Genomic DNA, 24594 nt, shown 5'->3' on the forward strand with positions numbered 1-24594 from the left:
CACCCGCGAGGTGTGAGGGCGCCTCGGGCACCTCTAGGGACCCACGGGGGGGGCCTGATTGGCGCGCGAGGCCGCCTCACGCCCCCGTCCTGTGAGGGAATCGCGGCCATCGGGGGCTACCCCAGAGCTCCGGCGGGGCGGTTATCCCGGTTTTCCCGGTTATCCCGCGCCACTGGCGAAGGGCGGCAGACTGGGGGGCTCCGTGAGGGGAGCGGGGGGGCACCGAGGGGGGCTCGGGGCGGGGGCGGGCGCGGCGGCGATTGGCCGGCGGCGGCGGAGAGAGGCGGCCGTGATTGGCCGGCGCGGCGGGGCGAGCGGCGGGCGGCGGGCGGCGATTGGCTGCGGACGAGGAAGCAGGAAGGAGGCCGGAGGCGCTCGCGGCTTGCGGGGAGTTCGCGGCGGCGGCGGCGCCCCCGGTCCCTCCTCCGGTCCCTTCTCCGCCCCCTCCTCCGCCCCTCCCGGCCCCTCCGCCGCCCGCTCCGGCCTCCGCCCGCCCGCTCCGCGACGCCCCGCGGCCAGGGGCGGGCGGCGGCGGTGGCGCCTCGTCCCCATCCCGCAGCCGAGGAGGCGGCGGCGCTGACGCAGCAGCAGCGCGGAGCTCGGCACTCGCGGCGCTCCCGCCGCTGGATTTCTCCCCCCCGGGGCCTGCGGCAGCCTCCCGGTGAGTCCACACGCGATCCCCGCGGAGCCGGCTCGTCCCTCCGCCCCCGGGAACTCCGCCGGGCCGAGAGCAGGTGCCGCCGCCCTGGGGTTTGGAGGGCGGGGGGTACGCGGGGCCACCGGGAACTTCCCGCGGCGGCGGGGAAGCGCCGGGAGGGCACGGCGGGCTCGGTGGCGGGTGGGCCGGGCCGGGCCGCCGTTACCCCGCGCGGTCCCGCCGGTGCGAGGCCAGATCGGCGCCGCGAACCCCCCCGGGGTCCTCCGCCCCTGCCGCTCGGGCAGCACAAAGGCGGCGGGGCCGGGCGGGGGGGCCCCGGGGGAGTTGCGGGGCTCGTGGCCCCGGGGGGCTCCTTGCCCCGAGGGCTGCTCGCCTCGGCATCGCCGGATCGGGGGCGATTCCCAGGGAAAGCCGTCGCTGTCCTCGGCCCCTCCGGATCTCGGAGCTGAACCGGCGCTGCCCGGCCGGGAGTTGGCACAGGACGGCTGGCTGGGGGTTGGTGTTTTGGGGCTCCCCACGCCCGAACGGGGCGATGAGCCCTTCCCCTGAGGGTTGAGCGGTTGAGTGCGTCGAGTTCCCGATGGTTTGCAGGATGTGATGCCGGGCGGGCTGTGCGCCCCGTGCCCCTGTCAAGCAAGTACCATCGAGCCTCTTTGGGGGACAGCAGAGCGGTTTTCAATTCCATCGTGATTTTTCCCACTTGCCGTGCGCTCCCCGTGGCTCTGGACATCTCTCCTTTCCTGCCGTCTGCTCCGGTGGCCGACGGCTTGTTTCCTCTTCTCCTTTTGTGTAGCGGTGGCTCCTAATGGAGGCAGCTCCGCTGGCTCCCTCTTTTCCAGCTGCTTCTATAAGGCGCAGGAGCCAGCACATGTGACTGGGCAGATCTCGGGAAGACTAGCAAGTGCTCCCAGGGCTCCTGCTCGACAGCCAGCCCCAACGGGGGGATACCCACACCCCGATGTCCCTTTCCCTGCCCCGGCACAGGGAGACACAGGAACCCCTTCTCTTTCACAAGAGCAGCCATGAAAACTTAAAAAATACAAGCATTTGGGATCTATTCTGTTTGCCTCTCCCCCTCCCCTCTCTCTTTCCACAAAATGCATATCTGAAAGAGGTTCTGGTTGTGTTTTGTTTTAAAGAATCCAGCTGCCCCTCGTGCTCTCTCTCCATCTGAAGTCATCATTGTCAGGAGCAGGCGAACCTCAAAGCGAGAGGCTTTGCCGGGCTTTTGCTTGCCTGGTTAATTGATCTGTCCATCAGTTTGCCACAATTAGCGAGTGCTTGCTCCACGCTGAGGGGCTCTGTGGTGTTCTGGGGGGCTCAGGGTTTTATTTTAAGGCTTCTGGTCCTCGTGGTTGTGAGAAAGAGTGACACGAACTGCGTGATAGACTGATGCTTTTGAAATCTTAATGTGATTTAAATACCAGCACGCTGCTGATCGCTTTAACAGAAATATCCTGCTCACATATTCATCCCGGGCCATCCTTCACGTTTGTCATGTCCTGGCTACCTGAATCGTTCTCGAGCTTCAGCTGGAACTGTCTAAATGTTTGCTGGTGATAGGAAATTGTGCATTAGTGTGATTTACCAGGACGTTTTGGATTTAAACATTGATTTCTGTTTGTTTTCCTAATGAACTCAGTGCAGGATTTCCAACTGCTTTCCAGCTGGAGCAGAGCAGAGAAGTGTAGTGCTACTGATAGGTGTAAAATCAGCTGGAAAACGCCAAGCCTGCAGGGAAAAATAATTCCCTGAACTTTGTGCCAGTGGATCCTTTCTGGATGCTTTGTTTGCTGGGGGTTGATGGTGACAGTTGCACAGAACAATAAGATGCAACTTAGAAATGTGGGGTTTGGGGGAAAAACAGTCACACCCTTGTGTCTTGAGGCAGAAATGTTATTTTGGAGGCCACTGACGTGTTCTCATCCAACTGAATCATTCAGTGAAGTGTCAGTACTCTGTCCTTCTTGCCAGTTCATCTGCATCACCTTTCTGTTTCCACTCTGGAAGCCTCAGTGTTTATTTGGCATTTTAACCAGTATCACGGGACAGTTAGGGTTGGAAGGGCCTCTGGAGACCATCCCCACCTAGAGCAGGTGACACAGACATGTGTCCAGGTGGGTTTGGAATGTCTCCAGAGAGGGAGACAGCCTGAGCAGCCTGTTCCTGTGCTCTGCCATACTCAGTGGAAGGTTCTTCCTCCTGTTGAGGTGGAACTTGTTGTGTTTTAGGTTAATTTTGTTTGCTGTGGTGGTGTTAATCGCTGTTGTGTGACTCGGAGGCTCTGTGGGACACGTGTGCTGGTCCAGTCTGTGGAGATCCAATTTAGGGAGAGCCTGGCCATGATTTGGGGGGAAATTCACCCTTCAGCAAAAGCTTTTCTAATGCTGCTGCAGCACTAAAAATAAGCCCTTAGCAGCAAATCTGTCCAAAGTAAACAATTGAAAAATAATTAGGAGTGGTAAGCAAAGGCATGCTCTCTGCTTGGCATCATGTTCAGATCACAAGCAAATGAATGAATGATGAGATCTGGCTCTGCAAAAACAGGAAGGTGTGCTCAGATGTGCAAATATCACATCCAGAAGGAGCTGTGTGGGGCTTTTTCTGCCCCATCTCCCAGTTAGTTGTCTCCATTTGGACATCAGGAGGGATGATGATTTCTTCATGTAAAGGGTTGTCAGGCACTGGAAGGGGCTGACAGCAGGGAGGTGGTGGAATGCCCATCCCTGCAGGTGTTCAAGGAAGGACTGGATATGGCATTCAGTGCCCTGGGCTGGGTGACAAGGTGGTGACTGGTCACAGGTTGGACTCGATGATCTCGGAGTTCTTTTCCAAGCTCATTGGTTCTGGGATCTCAGTTAACCACGGGGATACAACTCATGGAAGCAGCGGCAGAGCAGCCTTGGCATCACACCCAACCAGCCGAACCAAGTCATAACTCTCATGTTGATAATAATAAATGGAGCGGTGTTCAGATGACTGGGAAATACAGGGGAAAAAAAACCCAACCAAAAAGAAGCAGCCCAAAGAAGTCATAAATCTGAAAATAGCTTCAAACACAAGCTGTGAGCTGGCAGGGGCTGGGGTGGCTGGGCTGTGACAGAGGGATGTGCTTCGATCCTGGGGGATTTCCCCATCCAAGGGCTCTGACCGTCTGGTTTGCTCTCCTGCTTGAACTCACAATGTGAGTGATGATTTATGTGCCTGTTTCCAGCAGCTCATAGGTGAGCTGGTTGCATTCCCAGCTACAGATTTGGGCTGTCTTGAGCTATTGTCTAAGTGTGAAGTCTGGAATACACTGCAGTTTTGGATGCAGACAGTGTTTAAAGGGAAGAACAGGGGATGTTTTGTGGAGGATGCTCAGAAGGAATTGTTCCTTGTGCTTCATCATGAGGACTGGAGGCTTTGGGTCCTTCAGCCATGGTCACAGCTGTCCAGCATGGCAGCTCCTCTATTATTTAGACCAAAGACATGAATTTAGTGGCAGAAAATACTGAAATTCATGGCCAGATTGTTGTTCTCAGTGAATGAGTTACCTGTAAGAAGACCATCACAATTTAACTCTCTATGCTTTTGCACTTGTACTGGTACCTAATATCCTTGAAATGGGGAAAACACACTTAAATTTGATACTACTGGTTTTATTTCTTAAAACACAGAAAGAAACAAGATTGTATGGGACAGTGCCATAACTTTGCCCAGTTCTTTCCCAGATTTGCTAGTTTAGCATGGAGCTTTATTATAAATAAAGTAGAATAGAGTCATGGTAATATTTCATGTGAATAAAAAAAACCCCTTCCATTAAGAGAACAAGACACTAGAAATCTTTATCATGCAGTAAAATGAAATGAGGGACTGAAGTTACTAAAAAGAGAAGCCAAGGGTATAATTAGAAAAATAAATATAAATCTGGTTTAAAATCAACTCATTTGGGCCCTGTCAATATTTGTGCCACTGGAGTTTAATTGATCTGTTCCATGTTATTTTTTTCTCTGGCAGTGTGGGTGAATCCCCTATAAAATCAGAGTATGGAGAGCTGGCAGGATGTAAGAAGTGCGGTCAGCTGAGGGAACTGAACCTGAACCTCTTTGTGAAATCTCTGGTCTCTCAAAATTATAATTGTATAATTTCCAAAGAATAATTTGATTTAAATCATAGTGGAAGTCCCTCAGTGGGGATGGCAGTGCTGCTCTGCTTCTGGAGAAAAGCAGCTGAAAATGAGGATGGCAACCCTGGAGGAGCAGTTGTTTTCCCTTCAGTCTGCTACTTATTGATATACATTAAATTTCAGGACATCTTCCATAGAGGGCAGGTGGTTATTAACTCCACATGGGTCAAAAATAATTCAAGGGACGCTGTTGATTTTGGCCTGATTTGTGAGTGATGCTCACATTTGGCAGTGCTGGGTTCTTGCTGGTTGATGGCGGGGAACGCATGGATGTGTCTTTCCTTGAATTAAACCATGTGGGAATGAGCGATGTAACGCCCTGCGAGCCTGGTGGCACCGGGCAGTCCCCCCTGGGGTCTGAGCCGTGCCGGCAGCGTGCAGCTAAATAAACACTATTAAATGGGGAGGGAATGTGTGTCACTCCCCGGGAGCACGCCGTGCTCAGGGCCCTGCCGCTGCGCTTTTCCCACGTGGCACGGCCGGGAATGCCGCTTTTATCACCTCTTTTAGCAGCTCTGACTTAGCTTAGAGGTGCATTTTCAGGAGAGGTGTTTGGCCGGACCTTGTCTGAGCCTGCTTGGAATCCCTCGGTTTGTCATTCTCCTTCCTTCACCGTTTAAAATTCCCAGTGCTTTTGGAGACTTGGCAGCACAGGATTCTGAGGGGTGTTTGCTGTCACACGTGCAGCCAGGCACCGTGACAGGAGTCTGGTGACATTGGCAGGGTGTCAGCTCATCCCATGGGATGGCACAGCCGGCACGGTAATGCTGGGAGCAGGGAGGCTTTGGGATCCGTGTGTCTTGTGGCTCCTTCCTTCCTCTGCCAGAGAAAGGGATGCAACCCAGGCGGGATTTTTCTCTTGCTGTATTCCCTGGGCACTGCCCTGTTGTGGACAGAAGCGCTCCGGGAAAAGGCACGTGGAGAGCAGGTGGGATTTGTGTTAAACGTGTGGTGCTCAGGAATAAGATGATGCTTGGGCTCAGCTGCCGGGTGCTGCATTCCTCGTGTCCCAGTTCTCCTAAACAAAGGTATGACTAAAGAAAATGATGATTTTTAGGTTTTCCCCCTTTGTAAGGCACATCACAGGAGCGCTCACTGGCACCCATTGTTCTTCCAGCAGTTTTTGAAGGGCTTTCTCACGCTCAGCTTTGAAACTCAGCAGCTCAGCAGCCTTGATTTTTTTTTTTTTTAATGAAAGATCTTGGCTTTTAGAAGCTGCCTGTATCTCAATATTTCAAATTATTTACGAGGCTCTTAGAAATAAAAAGCAGACGTTTTCCTCTCATTGATTGGAATAAAACTGCTTTGCTGGCATCTGATTTTTCAGTGTCTGAATTATCATCCTTGAAATAAAATCTCAGTGCTAGGGAAACATCGAGATCCCAGACATTGCTTCCTACTTACACCGTGCCTGGCCTTCTATTGTTCCTGCCTGTGGCCTGTGGGAAGCACGGAAAATCGGGAGCTTCAGCCAGCCTTCCCGCAGCACAGCATTATCTGGTGCTCGTCTTCATTGTGTCTCCGGGTGCGTGCGGAATACCTGGAATAGGCTTAAATCGACAGCGGAGGAGAGAAATGGGGAGTTCGGGACGCGAGGGAAGGATGGCTCAGCTGAGTTTCGGAGGCAGGAGGGAGCAGGCGGCTGAGCCGCGGGGAGCGTGGCCGAGCGGCCGCAGGCAGATGCGGCTGGAGCTGGGAGCACCCCCGCGCTCCCGGCTCCACGTCCTCGCCGGGCGAGTTCGGTGAACTAACGAGCATCCTAACGGGAAACGGATCGGGGCCACATCCCTGAAATCCCTTCGGGAGCGCTCGCTCTCTTAGGTCACTTGGCAGGTTGAGCATGTTCTCTCTGGCTCAGGGTTGGGAATTCTGTGAAAAAGAGCAGGATTTGAGGCGGGGTGGAGAGGAGCATCGAAGTCTCTGCTGAGGGAGGATGGAGAGGCGCCGGGGGAAATGCAGGCAGTGAGGATTAAGCTGCAATAATCACATATTGATAAATATGAATGGTTTGGAAGGAGAGAAGGCAGGAAAGTGTAGGATTGTGGAGGGAACTAGTGGGCAGTAGGAGGTTTATTTTTAATGAATAGAAAACTCATAAGAAACAGATGCAAGAGGCATGTTTGGATTTGGTCCTTTGTTCAGCTCAACCAAAGTCAGTGGAAGGATTCAAGGTTGGAAATGGCTCAGAGTAAGGAGACAGAGCAGCTCTCTCTAAGGTGAGCAGGATGGTAAAGGAAAAGGATTTGGCAGCTGTACTCACGTGTAGGCAGAGAAAAAAGAGATTTTATTAAAATCCTGGCTAAATGCCAGGTGTCAGAATAGGTACGGAAATGCTGAGTTGGACAGGTAAATCCCAACCTGGGAATTCCTTAGGTTTCAGCAAATGGCACAAGCAACAGAAGCAAATCAAGCATTTTGGGGATTATTACTTAAAAATTACTTGGTAACCCTGACTCTGTGGTGTGTCCCTAATTCCTGGAGGTGGTGATAACCTGGAGATGGCCCCTGCAATAACCAAGCACATGGTGGGCAGAGCTCCTGGTGAGGGGGAATATTCAATGCCTGCTGGCTTGCCCCAAGAACCCTGTCATCTTGTCCTTCCTAGATGCTGGATTTCATCAGGGATCTCTAGGAATGTAGTTATGTGGGATTTCTACTGTCCTCCTTGTGTTTTGGTTGGAAAGAGGCGAATCCTTTCCAATCCTGTTAGGATAGACAGGGTGGTTAGGAAGTGATGTTTAGCCAACCTTTAAAAAAAAAAAAAAAAAAAAAAAAAAAGCTATTTTTATTTCTTCAAGGTCCTGTTTCTTCTTATATGGTGGAAGAGGACCGAGGGAATAATTCCCACTTGAGAATAAATTGCCAGCTTTGCTGAAAGTGCAGTCCTGCCACCTCTGGGGCTGTAGAGGAGTGGTACAAACCCTGTCCCTCTCGGTGTCTGTGGGTCAGGATCAGTTACCAGGAATAACTTCAGCCTAGGGATGAAGTTTTGGGTGCAAGTGGCTTAATTACAGTGCGAATGGAGCATCGCTGTCTGTGCTCAGCCCACATGTGATCTGCAGCAGTTCTCCTGCCTGAAACCACTAATGAGCTTAAGAACTCCCCTGTTTTCCCAGCGCTTAACAAAAATTAAATCCTTCCCTCCCAACAAAACTGGTCGCGTGCTCAGCCCGCTGCTTTCATCAGGAACAATGGGTGAGCGCTGACCTTCCTGAGATGCCACCTCAGAGCTCGTTACTGAATAATTAGGTGATCCTTCCCTTCCCACAAAGCTTGGGGGCTGTTTTTTGTATTGATAACGTGACATATCCCAAGGCTCGGCCTTGAATTTCAGGCGCTGGGCTGTTCCAAACTCCATCTGTCCACTAAGTGAATGTCAATCCAATTTAAGCTTGCATGTGTTTCCAAGGAAACCATGGGAGGCAGTGGGGAGAAATGGATCATGGAGGGGCAGGGAGGCTAACGCAGCAGCAGCGCTTTGGCTTTTCACTATTTAAATATAATTAAACCCCAGTTCGCCGTAATAACCCTATATAGAGCAGTGTCTGGAGGCCTTGAGGGTCAGAGGGTTGATCTTGGAATAGCCTGTGTTATGTATAAAACAAACACAGCGAATTTAAAAATAAGAAAGGAAAGTGGCTTCAGGTGCTTCTGTGAGGCCTCAGTCCAGCTTGTAAAGCTCTGCACTTTCTTATGTAGATCCCAGAATCATTTAGGTTGGAAAAGACCTCCAAGATCATCAGGTTCTACCTGTGGCTGATCACTGGCTTGTCAACGAGACCAGAGCACTGAGTGCCATGTCCAGTCATTCCTTAGACTCCTCTAGGAATGGTGACTCCACCACTGTCCTATGCAGCCACTTCCAATGCTTGAAATCACGGGTTTGGGTAGTGAGGTTCTAATTCTCTTTCTCTCAGGCTGGAGAGCTCATGCAGCCATATAAAAACCTGTCCAGCCCTCAGCTGAACAAAGCAAGCTGTGAATAGACCCAAAGGAGTCATCATATGTGTATTTAGACCCTCACAGAAATATAAATGGAAAATGTTTAGATAAAGGACCAGTGTCCCTGTCAAGTTGAAAGGGCCAGGGTGGATGAGTCTTGGAGCAGCCCAGGCTTGTGGAAGTTGTGGGGGTTGGAATGGGATGATCACTGGGGCCCTGCCCACCCAGATCATTCCAGGATAAAACATCCTAATGCTGCACACTGATGTACTTGTGTTTGTAGGGCAGTAAGGAGCGAGAACGTCAGTGAGTATTTGGGTATTTGCTCCTGATCCCTCAGATAAGCTGCAGGTGCTGTGGCTCCCCGGGGGCTCATCCATCACCAGAGGTGTGAGAACTTCCAGGCACAGCCCTGCTCGAGCAAAGGCATGGAAGGAAGGCTGTGAGATTACACTGAGCAGGAGGCCCCAGAGGTAATTTGGGGTCTGTTCCTTTTGCAGACCCCATGTCAACCCCAGCAGAGACCTGACAGAAGTTGTGGCATCCTCTAGGAAGTGTCACTCAGCTCTGCTGGTTCTCCCACGTGTGTGGCAAAGTTGTAAGCAGGGTGGGAAGCAGCAGGGCTGGAGACTCAAATGTAGACTTTGTGCTTGGTTTCTGTTCAGAAGAAATGAGGGTTCCCCCGCCCCATTTCCAGGAATTCATCTTGGACTGAGAGTTTAAATGCTGCAGAAAGCCAGGGCTGTAAGTCTGCCTGGCTTTCTGAAGCAAAGCTTGTTTCTACCTGTTAATACAGCTGTTAAATAAACATTTTATCTTAGTTATTGAAATGAAGAGTGAGGAGCTAGCTTTGGAGCTCTAAAATGGGATATTATCTGTCATTTTACTTTGAAGAATGCTGCTGCCTTAAAATGTTTTACTGTGACAAATAGCTGGAGCTGAAATTCTGGTGTCTGGGGATGTCCTGCGTGGATATATCTCTCCTTGTGCACTGCAACTGCAATCTGAGGCAGAAACTCCTCTCAGCTCTGAGCTCTTTGCAGCTGTTGTCCAGCATTGGATCCTCTTTGGATCAAATCTCCTGAGATTTGGACTGTCAGCAGCGAAACTGGCCGAGGGGAGGTGTGTGCTGGGCACGAGCACTGGGAATTGTCCTTGGGCCGAGCTGTGGGATAGCAGGGGGGTTCTGGCTGCCTGGGGGGGCTTTGCAGCACATTCCTCCTTATCAGCTGTTTACCCTTCCACTCTGGGCACAGCCTGGGAAAGCAGAGCTTGCTGCAGCTTGCTTGGATCTTCCAGCAGCTCCTGGAAACTTCCTACCAGCTCTCCCGACATTCGACCAGTAGCTGCGAGTGTCTCCCGCTGCCACTTTGGCTCTGCTTCAGCTGGCAGCTCGTGCAGCTCAGGAATCCCTCTGGGATTGCCGCTCTGGTCACATTTCCTGTGGTCTGGCTTCACACGTTGTCTCCTTGTGCCCCACTCCTTGGAGCCTGGCACTCTGAACCGTGTGCATCTTTTACCTTAGTGCTCCTGTGCAGGTGACTGGGATGGATAAGAGCAGTTTTCCCTTCCCCATCCCTCTGATCCACACATTGAACACCTCAATGTGCAGTCAAATGTTCTCAAATCCTATAGCTGATAATGAAGGGGATAATTCTGATTATTTTTTTGTTTCTCTGCTTGTCAGTGCTAGGAGTTCCTCAAAAGTTTTGCTGTTTTCTTCCCTATAATGAATATTCTCCTCAAGGCTGGAGGAAGCACATGGGGGATAGTTTTGCAGTATCAGAGCATCGTTTGGCAGAACAGCACTTGTAGGACTCTTCTCCCAGCTACTCAGCGCACCTGGATGTTTTGAAGCCACAGCCTGACTTCAAGGGATCTTCCTGAAAATTAGTTGGAGCACCTGTGGCATTTCCATAAAAGTAGGCTGCTGCACTGTTTAAAAGCTTTGTGGTTCCCCAGAGGAAGTTGTAATTAGGCTCCTTTGCCAGAGAGCTGATAGTTTATCCTCTGGAGTTCCCACTGGCTCCATGGTGACCTGCACTGGTGGGAGAATAGAAGCATTCAGCATCCCCCCAGAATTCAGCTAAGAGCTCTTGGGACCAAGGCTGTGACTTATCACTGTTCTTAGCCATTCTTGATACTCTTAAGTCTATTTTTCTTCTGGCTGTGCAAGGTACAGTGAAATCCAAGCAGTATTTCAATGTGATGGAGTCTGTAAGACCCACCTTATTGAAGAAGTCTGATCCTAGCCCTGGCTTGGAGAGCTGAGTATGTTTAATTGCTGCCTTTCTGAACGGCTGAGCGGCATCACGCCCGTGTGGGTCGATAAATGCGCCTTAATGAGTGCATATAAACCAGATCACTCCCAGCACAGGCTGCAAACCCTGTCCAGTCTGTTTAAAGGTGGTATTTGTTGCCTTGACTGATCAAACGTGGGGCAGAGGCAAAGGTGTGTGTTTAAATACACCTGTAACGATGTGGGTAAGGGATGAAAGAGCTGGGGCAGCTCCTAATGGGAGTTAAACGGGCTCTCATGAAAGCAGCGTTCCGGCAAGCTGGACTTCTCCTTGTCTAAAGTGGCTGAATTGCCTGTGTTTGGCTTGTGGTTCCCGGGATTTTAACATGTTACAACATCCAGCTTCTGCTTGAGTTTTCTCTCACCAGATTTCTGATCTGTGCCAGCTGCTGGTTCCTAGAAACGCTCCTCTGGCTCAGCTCGGGACCTTTGGCAGCACTGAGTCCCCTGCTTCCTGGGCTTAAATGATCCAACTGGACCCAAATTTAAATGATTCCTCTGCTAACACCCTAGGAATTAAAGAACTTGTTCTCCTTGGAGGCATCAGCTGTTGCAGCACATTCAGCAGTGCTACATTTCCTCGGACTGACCTAATACCTGAAACCAGCTGAGTTGTGAAATTTTAAGTGGAACTTCTTCACTTACTTTGTAGGTTACTGATTTATAAATACTGTCTCTGGTACTAATGAGAGGGAGAAAAGGGTTTAAAGCAGGTTTAGGTAGACTTGGCAGTTCTGCCTTGGCTAAAACCGTGTCACCAGAATATGTGTGAATGTACACCAGTATTTGTGGTGGTGATTGGTCCTGTATTTTGTGAAAGGAAAAAAAAAAAAAAGTCAAATATTTTCAAGCCACATCTAGACTTTTATTCCAGGAGTTCCCAAACTAGTCTATGATTCATGGAATGCCAGAATGTTTTAGGTGGGAAGGGACCTTAAAGCTTATCCATTTCCACCCCCTGCCATGGACAGGGACATCTTCCACCAACCTGTGCCAGGGCATCACCACCCTCACAGGAAAGAATTATATTCTCTGATTCAAGTTAAAATCCAGTAAGGTTGGCTCTGGATTTAAGCTCTGCTCAGCATTCAGTGCAGCACTGTGGTTTACAAGACATCAGGGAAGGAGAGGGTTTGGTTCCAGGAATTGCACTGGGAATGCAAGAGGTCTGTAAAGTCTTTCTTTGACTTGAGTTTTGGATTGGGATTGAAACTCTCAAATGGAAAAATGCTCAGCATAACTCATCCTCTGTCATCTTTGTCCTCAGCTGGGAACATGTGGGGTTAAAGCTGGTGTTTCAAGTGATGATCAGAAAGTGAGAATAAAGAAGTAGAAAGTCTGTTTTCTTTTGAAATGTCTGTTAAACTTTGAATAGAAAGAGGAATCAAAACCTTCAATGAAGGAAATCCCAGAGAGCTGTTTTGCTGTATGGAAAACTCGCAACCCAGCTGAGGGTGAAGTAGTGTGCTACTACTTTTTAAACCATATGGAAACAAAAGGTTTTTCTAAATGCAATATGATACTGTCTGAAGTACTTATTCTAGAACTGAAAATAATTCAGGTAGCAGTTTTAGTCTGAAGAGGTAGTTTTGGTCAGTGTATTTCAACTGGAGGTAAGTCAGAACACAAGAATCCTCAAAAATACTACATGAACTTTTTATTTAACAGAACTTAATTTTGCCTACTTGGGTTTAAAGCTTCTGTGAATTTAAGTCGAGGTTATAAACATGCATGCCTGTTACATTTTCAAATTCAGGCTGCCTTTTGCACTCCTCAGAGATGATAATTCCTGGAGTCCATACCTGGAACCATTGTGTGAAGAATTTGGTCACTGAGGTGAGGTACAGGCAGTTTTGAGGGACACTGAGGTGAGGAAAATAAGATGAAGATTATTTAAAGGGAAAAAAATGTTTAAATCAAACATTTAGTTAAATGTCATGTAGAAGGAATGCCTTGCCCTTCCCTGAATTTCTTGCATTTCTTTTATCTCCCCTAAAGCCAGTTTTGAACTTGTGGAGAAGGAATTTGTTGTCTTTGGGTCCTGAGGGTGCTGTGCCAACAGTTCCCAGTCAGGAGAGAGTGAATGGAGACCTTTGTGGGAGAGATGTACCCGAGGGAGGAGAAGGGAAATCCACATCCAGAGATAGGATGGCAGTGACAGCTCCGTGACATGGAGAGGAGCTGGCAGGGATGCACCTGCCCTTGAAATTCCCACAGGCAGCACAGTTTGCAGCCGCACGTGTAGAACACAGAATCACGGCGCAGCTTGAATTATTTAAGCTCAGCAGCTTGAAGGAAGCTCCTAAAGCAGTCATGGAAGGGTGTGATTATAATATATAGAAGAGCTTTAATATTTACTATAGAAAAACCTTACACCTTGTTCTTCAAAATAAAGCCTTGGGAATAATTTGTTATTCCATTTTGCCCGTGGAACAGGAAGGGTGCCAGAGCTATCTGAGCAAAGTGACATATGATTGATATTTTACCAGACTCAGCCTTCTGCCACGAAGGAATCGAGTTTGCATTTTGCATATATGAAAAATCAGATGAGCAGGGCTTGTGTGGGTTATTTTTTAAAAAACTTTGATTGGCAAAGCTTGTGCTTTTTCTATAAACACAACTGCAAAAGCTGTCCCGGAATATTTTTGACTTGGTTTTTCAAACTACTTATAGGCATGTTTTAGGGTGTTGTTGGCATAGCTGTCACATGGCAGCTTTGTACAGAACCTATTTAAAGTTGTAACAGGCAATTCTGTGTAAAGGGGTGGTGTTTAATAGAGCTGGTTTTTATAGAGTCAGAGAATCCTGGAATTATTTGGGTTGGAAGGGTCCTTTAGGATCATCTCATTCCACACCCTGCTACAGGCCGGGCTACCTTCCACCATCCCAGATTGCTTCAAGCTCTGTCTGACCTGGCTTGGACACTTCCAGGGATGGTGCAGCCACAGCTTCTCTGGGTAGTCTGTGCCAGGGCCTCCCCACCCTTACAGGGAAGAATTTCCTCCTAAGAAATATCCTAACCCTGTGTTCTGGCAATGGGAAGCCATTCTCCCTTTCCTGGCACTACCTGCTCTTTCAAAAAGTCCCTTTCCTTCTTGCTGCTGCTGTTCCCTGGGATATTTCAGGATTGCAATATCTGTGTAAGCTTCAGCCTTCTCGTTTTTTCCAAATGGTCTGGTGTGCACCTCTCATCCTTTCCCTTGTTTCTCTTGCCTTATCTCCGGACTCTGAATGCCTTCATTAAAAGAAGCCTTAGTAACTAGTTCACTGGGAAGTGATGCAGCAAAAGCCAAGTGTCAAAGCATCTCTTTCCATCAAATTGTCAGCCTGGAGACAAGCTCAGCCTCATTTCCACCCCCACATCCTTGTACTTACCTGCAAATGCCAGGGAATTCCATTGCCCTACCTGGGCTTTTCTTTGCAGCAGCGTGCTTAAGGCTGCTTATCCATGGTTCTCCATGGGTTGCTGCTGCAGCTGGGAGGCTTCTGTGGGAAGCACGAGTGATGGATGCTGTTTGGGAATTGCCATATGCTCTATCACACTCTAGAATCCATTAATTCCAAATTTCCTTCTCCTCCTGGTGCATCCCTCCCTAACTTGTTGAAAAGCAAAGAAAATACATCCCCTCTTGAGAGTAGGAAGGTAGTCATGTTATTCATCTCTGAGCAAACTAAGGGCACAGAAACAAATCCTGGTCTCTGCTTCCAGTTTTTTCCTGGCTTTGGAGTGGGTTTGGAGTTTTGGGGAGGCAAGGATAGCTTTGCCTGTAAGTACAGCTTTTGCATCTCTTCTGCACAGAGTATGAAACTGTGGCTGTGCCGTTGCCTCTCGAGCTCTGACCCCACTCAAGCCAATTTTGGTGGCTTTTGGAAGGCTGTGAAGAGCAGAAGAGGTACCAGAGGCACACAGAACAATGATGCTTTATGTTGGGGTCACAAGCAAAAGGCTTGTGATAGCTCTTAGGGTGGAAATCTGCAGTTCTTCAAGGCTGTAGGAAGTGGTTTTGCCAGTGTTAATCACGGGTGTTCAGTGAAGGCTTTGCTTTCATAAACTTGGGGTTCGCTTTAATGCAAGTATGTGCCAGACCCCAGAGCTTTGGGGCTCCAAACTCGGTCGGGGTTTGGTGCCTGATGTTGGAGCTGCTGAGGTCACTTATCAGTCCCCACATTCGTTTTTCACTTCATCATTTCCTGCCTGTTTTGCTGGGTGGCAGCGTGTCATTGGCAACGTGACACAGTGTTGCAGCTTCTTACTGTCGGTAAAAGGGAAAGGAAAGCCGGTGCCTTTGAGGAAGAATGTGCTTTTCCCGCGGTTGTGTTAATTGCCCAAACAGCCTGCCCTGTTGTGGATTTTGAGGGAATATCCTGTGACACTCCCCCATGTTTGTACACTGTTCACTTCTACTGCTGTTTTCCCGCTTTTCCCCTTTTTTCCTCCCCTCTTTTTCCACCCCATTTTCACCCCCATTTCCCCCCACTTTTTCACCCCCCATTTCTTTGCACCCCTCATTTTCTTTTCCCTTTCTTTTTATCCCCCTCTTCTTTTTCCCCTCTCTGCTTTTCCCCCTATTTTTTCCCCTTTCCTCTTCCCTGAGAATGCTGCTTGCTGAGGCTGCGGAGAGTGTGAGAACAGCCAGAGAAATGTAATTTTGGCTTCCCCAGACAGAGCACTGCCACTAGGCAAGATCTGAAACCAGATAACCGAGGCTGAGCCAGACCTTCCCAAGGAATCAGCCGGGGAGCTCCTCGGGGGTGTTCCCAGCTGTGGCTCGGGGCAGCGCAGGTCAGGCTGTGCCCAGCCGGATTCGCTCCCTGTGCCGCTGCTGTCGGACACATTCGGCACTCGGGCTGTGAAGCCCCGGGCTCTCATTGCAGTTGTCTGTGATTTATCACGGCCACACACGGGCTGCAGAACTCCCAGCCGGGTGGCTGGAGCACACACAGGCTTTCGCAACGTGCGGATAATTACGGGCGTTGGAGCAGGGAGTGAAGCAGAGCCCAGTCCGGGACAGCTCCCAGAGATCCTCTCAGCTGTGCCAGGGTTGCCCCACATCCCTTTTTATGAGCCTTTTGGAAGCTGTGGAGGCTGTGTGTCCACATGGCTTTTCAGGAACTGCTGGCAATGAATCTGAATCCTGGAATGGTTTGAGTTGGAAGGGATATTAAAGATCCATCCCCCTACCATGGCCAGGGACACCTTTCACTATTCCAGGTTGCTCCAAGATCCATCCAGCCTGGCCTTGGACACTGCCAGGGATGGGGCAGCCACAGCTTCTCTGAGCAACCTATGTCAGTGCCTGAGCACCCTCACAGGGAAGAGTTTCTTCCCAGTATCCCATTTAACCCTGCTCTGGTACAGTGGTCAGAGCTATGCTGATGAGTGAGAGAAGACAGCCCTTGCTGCAGCCTAATGAGCTCTGGATAAACAGTTTCCTCCAGAGCCTGTGAATGATGGAGCTTTCAATGGATCTCAAGAGAAAAATCAGGACTGGACCCTGGGAAGACAAATTGTAGCTTCCAACAGCTACAGATTTTCTGAATGTTTGAGAGGGAGGCGATGTTTCCACTCGCAGGACGTGCATGGCATTCAAGGAACTCAGCCTGGGATACCTGATGCTGCTGCAATTTATCCAGATTTCCCAAAGCTCCTGCAAGGCTTCTTCCATGCAGCACGTTCCTTAGAGCTCTGGGAGTTACTCGCCTGCAAAAGCAGCAGGGAGAAAGGAGCCAATCCTCCAGATACTCACAGTTGTAGGGCTGTTGTCACAGCAGAAGCTGTTCCAATGGAAATGGATAGACAGGATTCAAGTAGATGGGGCTGAGAGTCATCGGAGCGGTGCCGTGCGTGGAGAGGAGGATTGGTGTTGTCGTAACTCTTTGTGTGTTATTGAAGTGCCAAATGGATTAGGAGCTTTAAAAGCTTTAATTTCTGTGCTTTTGGCATCGTCTCTTGGAACGCATGCGTCTCCGTAGTGAAGCTCTGGAGAGGAAATGGGGCTTGAAGGGGTAGTCCCAGACTAGTTTCTTCTAATTTCACTTGCAATCAAGTGCTGAAGAGAGAGAGACAGATGCTGCAGCTGCATGATTACAGAACATGCAGCTGTTATCCCACTTGCTTCTTTTCCTGCTAATGAGGCATCAACTCTCTCCTGAGTTTGCTGTTTGGGTAGTGGTTTTATTCTAGCATGAAACTAGAAGTGGTTTTAATTTTTCCGTATTCTGATCTGGTTTGGGTTCAGCAGCTGGAAAGATGGTTTTTCGTAACTAGTCTGGTTTGAGGAACGAGTTGCCCAGAGAAGCTGTGGCTGCCCTATCCCTGGAAGTGTTCAAGGCCAGGGTGGATGGGGTTTGGAGCAACTTGGGCCAGTGGAAGGTGTCCCTGCCCACGTCAGGGAGTTGGAATGGGATGAGCTTTAAGGTCCCTTCTAATCCAAACCATTCTGTGGTTGTATGATAAGGAGGAAGCAATTTCAACTAGCTTTAAAGTGCTTGGTGTACTCTGCATGCAGCTGGATAGACTGAGCTGCTTGAAACTTTAATTTTCAACACCTCAATGTCTTCTCACCATTAATCCAGCTCCTCGGCCACGAGCAATAAATGGGTGGTTCTGATTTAAGTATCTTTCAGTTCTTCACATTGTCTCGCACTTTCTTGGAGACTTCTGGGCACAGGCAGCTTTTCTGTGCTTTGTGAAGCAATACAAAGGTGGAGAGAGGATGAAGAGCTCTGCCACTCTCCCTTCCCAGCTGGCAGGAGCACAATACTCACTGGAAGGAAGCTCGGCAGGACTCTAATTTTGAGGAAAAATGCATTTTCCTGTCAGAGGGCTGAGTTTAAGCTGTGTTCAAAAGCTCTGTCTCTGTGTTGTGCTGAGGGAAGAGGAGGGATTGCTGCATCCCAGGTGAGCTGGGAGCAGGAGCATCCCCCTCACAAAGCAATCCATGCAGTGCAGGTGATTGCGGAGGTGTGGAAAAACCTCTGAGTAGTCCGTACTGAGGATACGTTTTGTTCCATAGGTGCTGGCACTGAATCATAGAATCCTGCAATGGATTGGGTTGGAAGGGATTTTAAAGCTCAAACAGTTTCACCCCCTGCCATGGGCAGGGAGACTTTCCACTATCCAAGGTTGCTCCAAGCCCCATCTAACTTAGCTTTGGACCCTGCCAGGGATGGGGCAGCCACAGCTTCTTTGGGCAACCCGTGTCAGGTCTCATCACCCTCACAGGGAGTTTATTCCTAATATGCCATCTAACTCAGCCCTCTGACAGGGTGGAGCCATTCCCCCTTGTCCTGTCATTCCAAGCCCTTGTTCAAAGTCCCTCTCCAGTTTTCCTGTTGGCCCCTTCAGCTACTGGAATGGACAATTAGGTCACCTCAAAGCGTCTCCAGGCTGAACAATCCCAGTTCTCTTACACCCCCTTCCCTCAGTCTCTCCCAGCCTTTTCCTAACTTTAGAGCATCTATGGCATGAACAGTCACAGACAGCTACAGCACCCAGGTTTTAGCAGTTACTCCAACTCATGTGAGCACAAATTCCCCAAGATGTGTGGTACTAGGCTGGGTCAGGCTCCTGCCTGTGGAAACCTGAGAAGAACAAGGTGCCTGATGCTGGGTTTAAGGCAAGCCATGGCTTTTATTTTGGGTTTTCCTCCAGAGGCTCAGTCTCTCAGTAGGGACAGTAGAAAATAGGATGAAAGTTGCAAAGAAATCACTTGTCCATATAGCCTGGGAAGAGTTGTCCTCCCCAGGACATGTTCTACAGGATACCTGTTCTGCCTCTGCCTGATCCATTTTTAAAAATTGTACTCCTCTTCCAAACTCCAGAGGTTGCATGTGGTCAGTTTAGCCTTTTGTGCAAGAATAATTCAATTCTGGAGGAAATTCTGTCTGACTTGATCCTCCTAATTCCCAGAGCCTGATTTCCTAATAGGAAAAATGTAGACATATATAAGTATTTGTTCCTCACCAAGCTCTCCTCCTGGGGCACCTGCCATGGGATATACCCTATTTAACGGGGTGGAGGAGCTCAGCCACCCCAAAAACACATTGCTAAGAGCAGGACATCTAGAAAAGTGCCATGCAAACCCCAGCGGGTTTCAATTCCTGAATTTCCCTTAGTTAATGCATATATAAGTAAGGCAATTAAAACACATTGGGCTTATTTCAAATAGATAATCTAATTATCAGCTTGATTAAACCATATCAAATGAACAGTTCTTGTAATTCGGGAGCTTTGTTCTAATCACTGCCAAAGCAGTAGGAGCTTTAATTAAAAGCCTCAAAAGTGGCAGACCAGTGTCAATTGAGGGGAGTTACAGCCTGAATCCTGATTGTAGGGAAGAGCAAACCCATCCTAGGTGGATGCTGATAAAAAGATCAGCTCTTTGCTGCCAATAAATGGAATTTAACTGTCTTGTAAATACCATTGAATGAAAGTAATTGTCCTTTGCTGCTGTTTCTGGTGCTCAGAGACAGACTTCATTAAATCTATTCCACTATCACTCATTTACACTGACATTTTTAATGTCTGTAGGTTGGTATCACCCAGCCATATTCTGTCTCAGCCTTGGACCTACAACCTGTAGACTGCAGAATTTCTTAATTAAAAACTGTGTGCTGAATAACTCGGGAACCCAGGCTTCTTTTTCCTGTCATGAATGTATATTTGGGGCCTCTCTGCCCATTGTGATTTGGTGTTCAGAGCCCACAACTTTTATAAAACACAACTACAGGGAATGACAAGAGCAGTGGGCAGCCAGGTTCCAACCTGCACACAGATTTGCATGTATTTAATTTATTAATGTTGGCAGGTCTCTGCTTAATAGCCCAAGTTTTCTTTTCACCTGAGTAGGTGGACTTTTTGTTTTTCTTTTGCCTAATTGTCTCAGAAAATGAAACTGGAACAGCCTGCCTGTGTCAACATGCAGGCAGTCACAGGCCGGGGGTTATTTCTGCTCTGTGCCCTGGACCAACCTTCAGATTTTGGAGATTTGATGGGAATTTGTAAGGTGTTAGGAACAGCATCAGTGGAAGAGGGACCTGGGTGGACAACTGGGTGGACAGCTCTCTGTCCAGACCCAGCTTTCCCCAGCTGCTGTGGCATTTGCCATCACCACCTTGCTTTTAATTGCTGTCGTGTTCCATGGCTTAATATTAAACCACATCTAATTGCATCCTGTCTCTTAATTGGCTTAACTGGCCATCACCCAAATAGACTCTGCTGTATAGAAACAAGCTTCCCCAAATATTTCCTAATTGGCAGTTGGTGCTTTGTGAGGAGACGGGACCCTCTCACTGATATTAATAGATGTTTTCTCCCGTTCGTTCCCAGGATTGGACATTGATCCTATGACGCATGCCCGGAAAAAACAACTTTTCCTTCTGAAACATCCAGCTGGTTCTGCTGGCCAGGCCTCGTCGCCAACAAGTAGCAGGAGGATGGACAGGGCCAACGCAGAGCAGCGGGACGGAGATGCCTCGGAGGCCCCAAAGTGTCCCAGTGGGTTTGTAGGGAATAACAAAAGCAAGAGTTTGCGCGAAGTGCGAAAGACGTACCCGCTGCGGAGGCGGCTGCTCCCCTCGGTGAGCAAAAAGACCTGCAAGGTCCTCCTCACCAGGCTGGAGGATGTGGCTGGCACTCTGTCCAAACAGACCCCGAGCTGTAAAAAAAAGCACCTTGCCAGCTGGGTTGAGGGTTTGGGATCTGCTTTGTTCTCGGAACAAGTTCAGCCTGTGGGAGCGGGCAAGAGTGACTCATCCGGGGAGAAGTGCACAGTAACTTATCCCGGGCCGGAGCAGGACTTTGATCCTGCTCCCTCGGAGCCCAGGAAGCGCCGGCTGGCCTCGCTGAACGCCGAGGCGGTGAACAACCTGCTGTTCGAACGGGACGATGGCTTGTTATCCAGCAGGCGCTTCCGCAGGGACTCTGGGAAGGCTGCTGGGGACTGTACCCTCAAGGGCTTGCAGTGCAAAGCCGGTGACAACTGGCCTGCCCTGGAAAAACCGGCTGTGAAAACTGGGAAAGGAAAGAACTGGCATGAGCCCAGTCAGAAATGCAATAGCTGTGAGCATTCGCTGGATGAGGTCTTTGATGAGGGGGCAAAGAGGGAGGATGGTGCCATTTCCTACCATCCCACCCCAAAGAGACTGGCCAGCCTGAATGCTGTGGCTTTCCTGAAGCTGACCCATGAGAAAGACCAACCCCTGAAACAGAGGAGTAAATCGGACGGAGAGGGCAAGTCCGAGAACCACTGTTCGAAATCTACACTCAAATGGGCCAAAGCCGGACGGAAGAACTGTGTCAAATCCAAGAAGGAAGTGGCTAGCTTAAAAATGGATGGGCAGCACGGATGGCAAGGCCAGACCCTGGGCACGTTTGGGAAAGGGGAGCAGCAGGACTCTTCCAGGCTCTATGGGACAACAGAGCCCGTCCCCTATGAGTCGCTGTCTGGCTCCTATGCCAGCACGGAGGGCTTCTACCACAGACTGCCTTTGCTCATGGGAGGACAAGCTTCCATGAAGCCAGAGTATGGAAGACCTGGAGAGAAATCCCCAACCCCCAAACAGGAATTTCATCAGCCTTCCTTTCCCGTGCAGCAGTTCCCTCCCTTGCCTGTGCCCGGGAATCACGCGGATTGTGGATGTCTCTATGAATCCTCAGATCTGACTCCGTTGAACGGGTTTTATGTTTATTATGGCCAAAGCGGATACAGTGGCTATTCCCCCTGCTCCATTTATCCCAAGGACGAGCTGTCGCAGGCTGCGACCTGCGAGGGGCTCCTGGTATCTTCCGGTTCCTTGCCATCAGGTGCTCATTTCCAGCCCCTGCACTGGTGCAGCTCTCCGTACTGCTGCGGGGAGGGAGCGGCCGTGAGCAGCTACAGCGTCTGCGGCGTGGTGCATGTGCCGGAGGGCAGGATCGGCAGCGTGCATGCTGGACGGAACAGCTACCCCTACAAAATGCCTTTCGCAGCAGGTAAGGTGCAAAGTGCATGCAAATCCCGGTCGGCGTTCCTGGGAGAAGAGGGTGGCTCGGCGCGGTGCCTGCTTGCCTGGAGGCTGGATCCCTCTGCGAGCAGTTCTCAGCTCCACAGCCGAGCTGCGGCTTGGAAGGGATCCGCCTTCCACCTCCCCTTCCCCCGTTTTTTTGCCCGGAGGGTTTTTCCCACTGAAAGGTCTTGTTGGTGAGGAAAGCAGAGAATCGGTGAAAGGATTTTGGCATCGAGAAGTTGACTCACGGTTTGTCACGCTGGAGCTAAGTCTGAGCTTTGATCTGTGTAAAACGAGCAGGGTTCAGTTCCTGCACGCCATCCTGCTGTGCCACTGAGCCGAGGGTCGGGAGCACACCAGCATGAGTTACTTCTCCCATCCCAAAGCCTCACTCTGGGGGCTGAGGCATCCTCACAGAGCCTGTGGAAAAGCAGGCATTGCCTCCGCTGTTAGACTCCAGTGGTGCCAGCTGGGGGCTGCTGGCTTTTTGGATTCCATGAATCGATCAGAGCTGGCAGGTCTGCATAGGGAGTTTCACTGTGGTGGTCTAAGTGCCAGGCACACTGTTAGTTTGGGAATTCTTGAGCCCATCTTTGCTGTCTGTCTGACAATGAAGCACTGGAATGAGAAGGGGTGAGGGAGTATGGAAAAGTCGTTACCTGCCGGGCTCTCCTCTGTCCCCGACTGCTTTTCAGACTTCCTGCTTTATCTTGGAGCTTTGCCTCTGCCATTGAAAAATACCTTTTTAAATATTTAAAAGTGGAGCGCTGTGTGGGGGTTATCAGACACCAGTACTGTGTGTAACGCCAGGCTGGACAGTGCTGCGAACAGTTGGTCTGTAGAGGAGGCTGCTCTCCAGCTGCTGGGAGTGCCAGCGTGGGATCTTTCCACTAACCACGTGTTCCAGCCAAGAGCTGGCATGACTTACCCACTGAGAACAGATTTTCAGGTAGGTGGATGGAGTTTTGGTTCAAGCGAGGCTTTGTCATCTTCCGTTGTAGGAAGCTGCTGAAGCTCAGGAGTGTTTGGTTGAAGTGTAATTTCTGTTTTCCCGAAATATCCCCGCTGTCATGGTGCTGCTTCCTACGGCAGCAGCCAGACAGGGCTCGCTGGTAGCTTCAGAGCTCTTGAAAGGGGAATGCTCACAAGACAACCAGCTCAGCAGTGTGTTCTTGCCTGACAGTTTCTGTGTAGTGCCCCGAGGTCATACCAGTCTACTTTGTTCCTCAGCTTTTGCATGCTAGTGCCTCTGATTTTGTGCAGCCAGAAGGATGCAGGCAGTGCAGACAAGAGTATTTTCCAGAGCTCAGCCCTCCCTGTGGATTCAGTGATTTCTCCTGGTGCTGGCAAGGGCAGCAGCAGTTCCAGGAGTGAATATTTGCTAGTGTGTCACCCCGCTGCTGAGATCTCCCTTGCTGTGATTTCCTAGCTGGGAGCAACTTGGATTTAAAAACCTATAACACCAGAATCATTGAGATTTTGGCTTGTGGATTGAAGAATATAAGGAGGTCTCGGAGAATATTGATGGGGCCTTAGGGATTGATTTTTATATAATTATGCACCTCTGGAATATTTTCCTTCCCTGGAGTGGAGCATTTTAGTGAGCTGAAGGAGCACTTTGGCTGCAAGCAGCAGGCTCCCATCAGAGAGGGATCCAGCCTGATATGCCAAATGCTGTGTGTTACATCTGTCTGATTTGGTGTCTTCCAGGTATTTTTAGGGAAATATCAGTGTCTGTGGTACAAATCCAGGGACTGGGCTGTGATCTTGGGTAGTGGTTGGGCAGTGTGGAAGCAGAGTGGTGGGAAGGAGCTGGGACAGGCTGTGAGAGCTGCCTTAGTGCCAGTGCCGTTGGAGAGACTGGAAGTGTGTGTGACCAAGGAAGGAGTCCCAGGGGTGCCAGGAAGAGCAGTTCTGCACCAGGGCTCTGATGTTCAGTAAAGATTTTTGTGAAGCTTTATCCTGCTCTAGCTCAAACTTAAAAGCTGTTTTTTTTAAGCAAAATACCTGAGAGGTGATTCCTTGCTCCATGTGTCCTGTGCCTGCCAGTGCCTGGGGTTCCTGTGGCATTTGCTACACGGGGTTGATTTGATTGATTGATTGATTGATTGATTGATTGATCAGAATGATCTGTGGCATCCCTTGCACTCATAGCTCCCCAGTGGCTTGGCTGCAGCCCTTAGGGAGGGTAAGGTGGGGAGGCAGGAGTCCCAGCAGTTCTTTGGCTGGAGCTGTGTGGATTTGGGTGGAATTTTCCCTTCAGATTTGTAAGCTCTGATCTGAGGCAAATCCTGGAACCTGACTGGAGCTGTGCTTTGGTCACCCCAAAAAGCACAGTCTCCTGTTTAGGGAGCAGGGGTGCATGATGTATTGGTCCAGGAGCTCTTTTCCTGCTGATAGGGCATAATTACAACTGGTTCTTCCCTTGGCCTGGGTTGAGACTTGTTTGTGACTCCTGAGTGGAACAATGTATTTCTGGGATGCTCTGAGAGGCAGCGTCAGCCAAATTCCAACCTGCTGAGGTTCCTCTGTCTGCTG

The 24594-nt window shown here is 49.9% G+C and overlaps 1 protein-coding gene across 2 annotated transcripts in view; it reads left to right on the forward strand.

Annotated features, from left to right (window-relative positions):
• The first annotated feature begins 438 nt into the window (after nucleotides 1-438).
• BAHD1 (bromo adjacent homology domain containing 1) overlaps nucleotides 439-24594 on the forward strand; it is a 32594-nt gene continuing 8438 nt past the window's right edge. The window contains exons 1-2 of one of the 2 annotated variants that reach the window (XM_030240333.2): nucleotides 439-661; nucleotides 20399-22042. In XM_030240333.2, coding sequence (XP_030096193.2) covers nucleotides 20416-22042 — 1627 coding nt within the window. In that variant the 5' untranslated portion in view covers nucleotides 439-661; nucleotides 20399-20415. The remainder of the gene's footprint in view (nucleotides 662-20398; nucleotides 22043-24594) is intronic. The other variant, XM_030240334.2, reaches the window with a different exon arrangement.

This window comes from Serinus canaria, chromosome 5, assembly GCF_022539315.1.
Source record: "Serinus canaria isolate serCan28SL12 chromosome 5, serCan2020, whole genome shotgun sequence".
Taxonomy (NCBI): Eukaryota; Metazoa; Chordata; class Aves; order Passeriformes; family Fringillidae; genus Serinus; species Serinus canaria.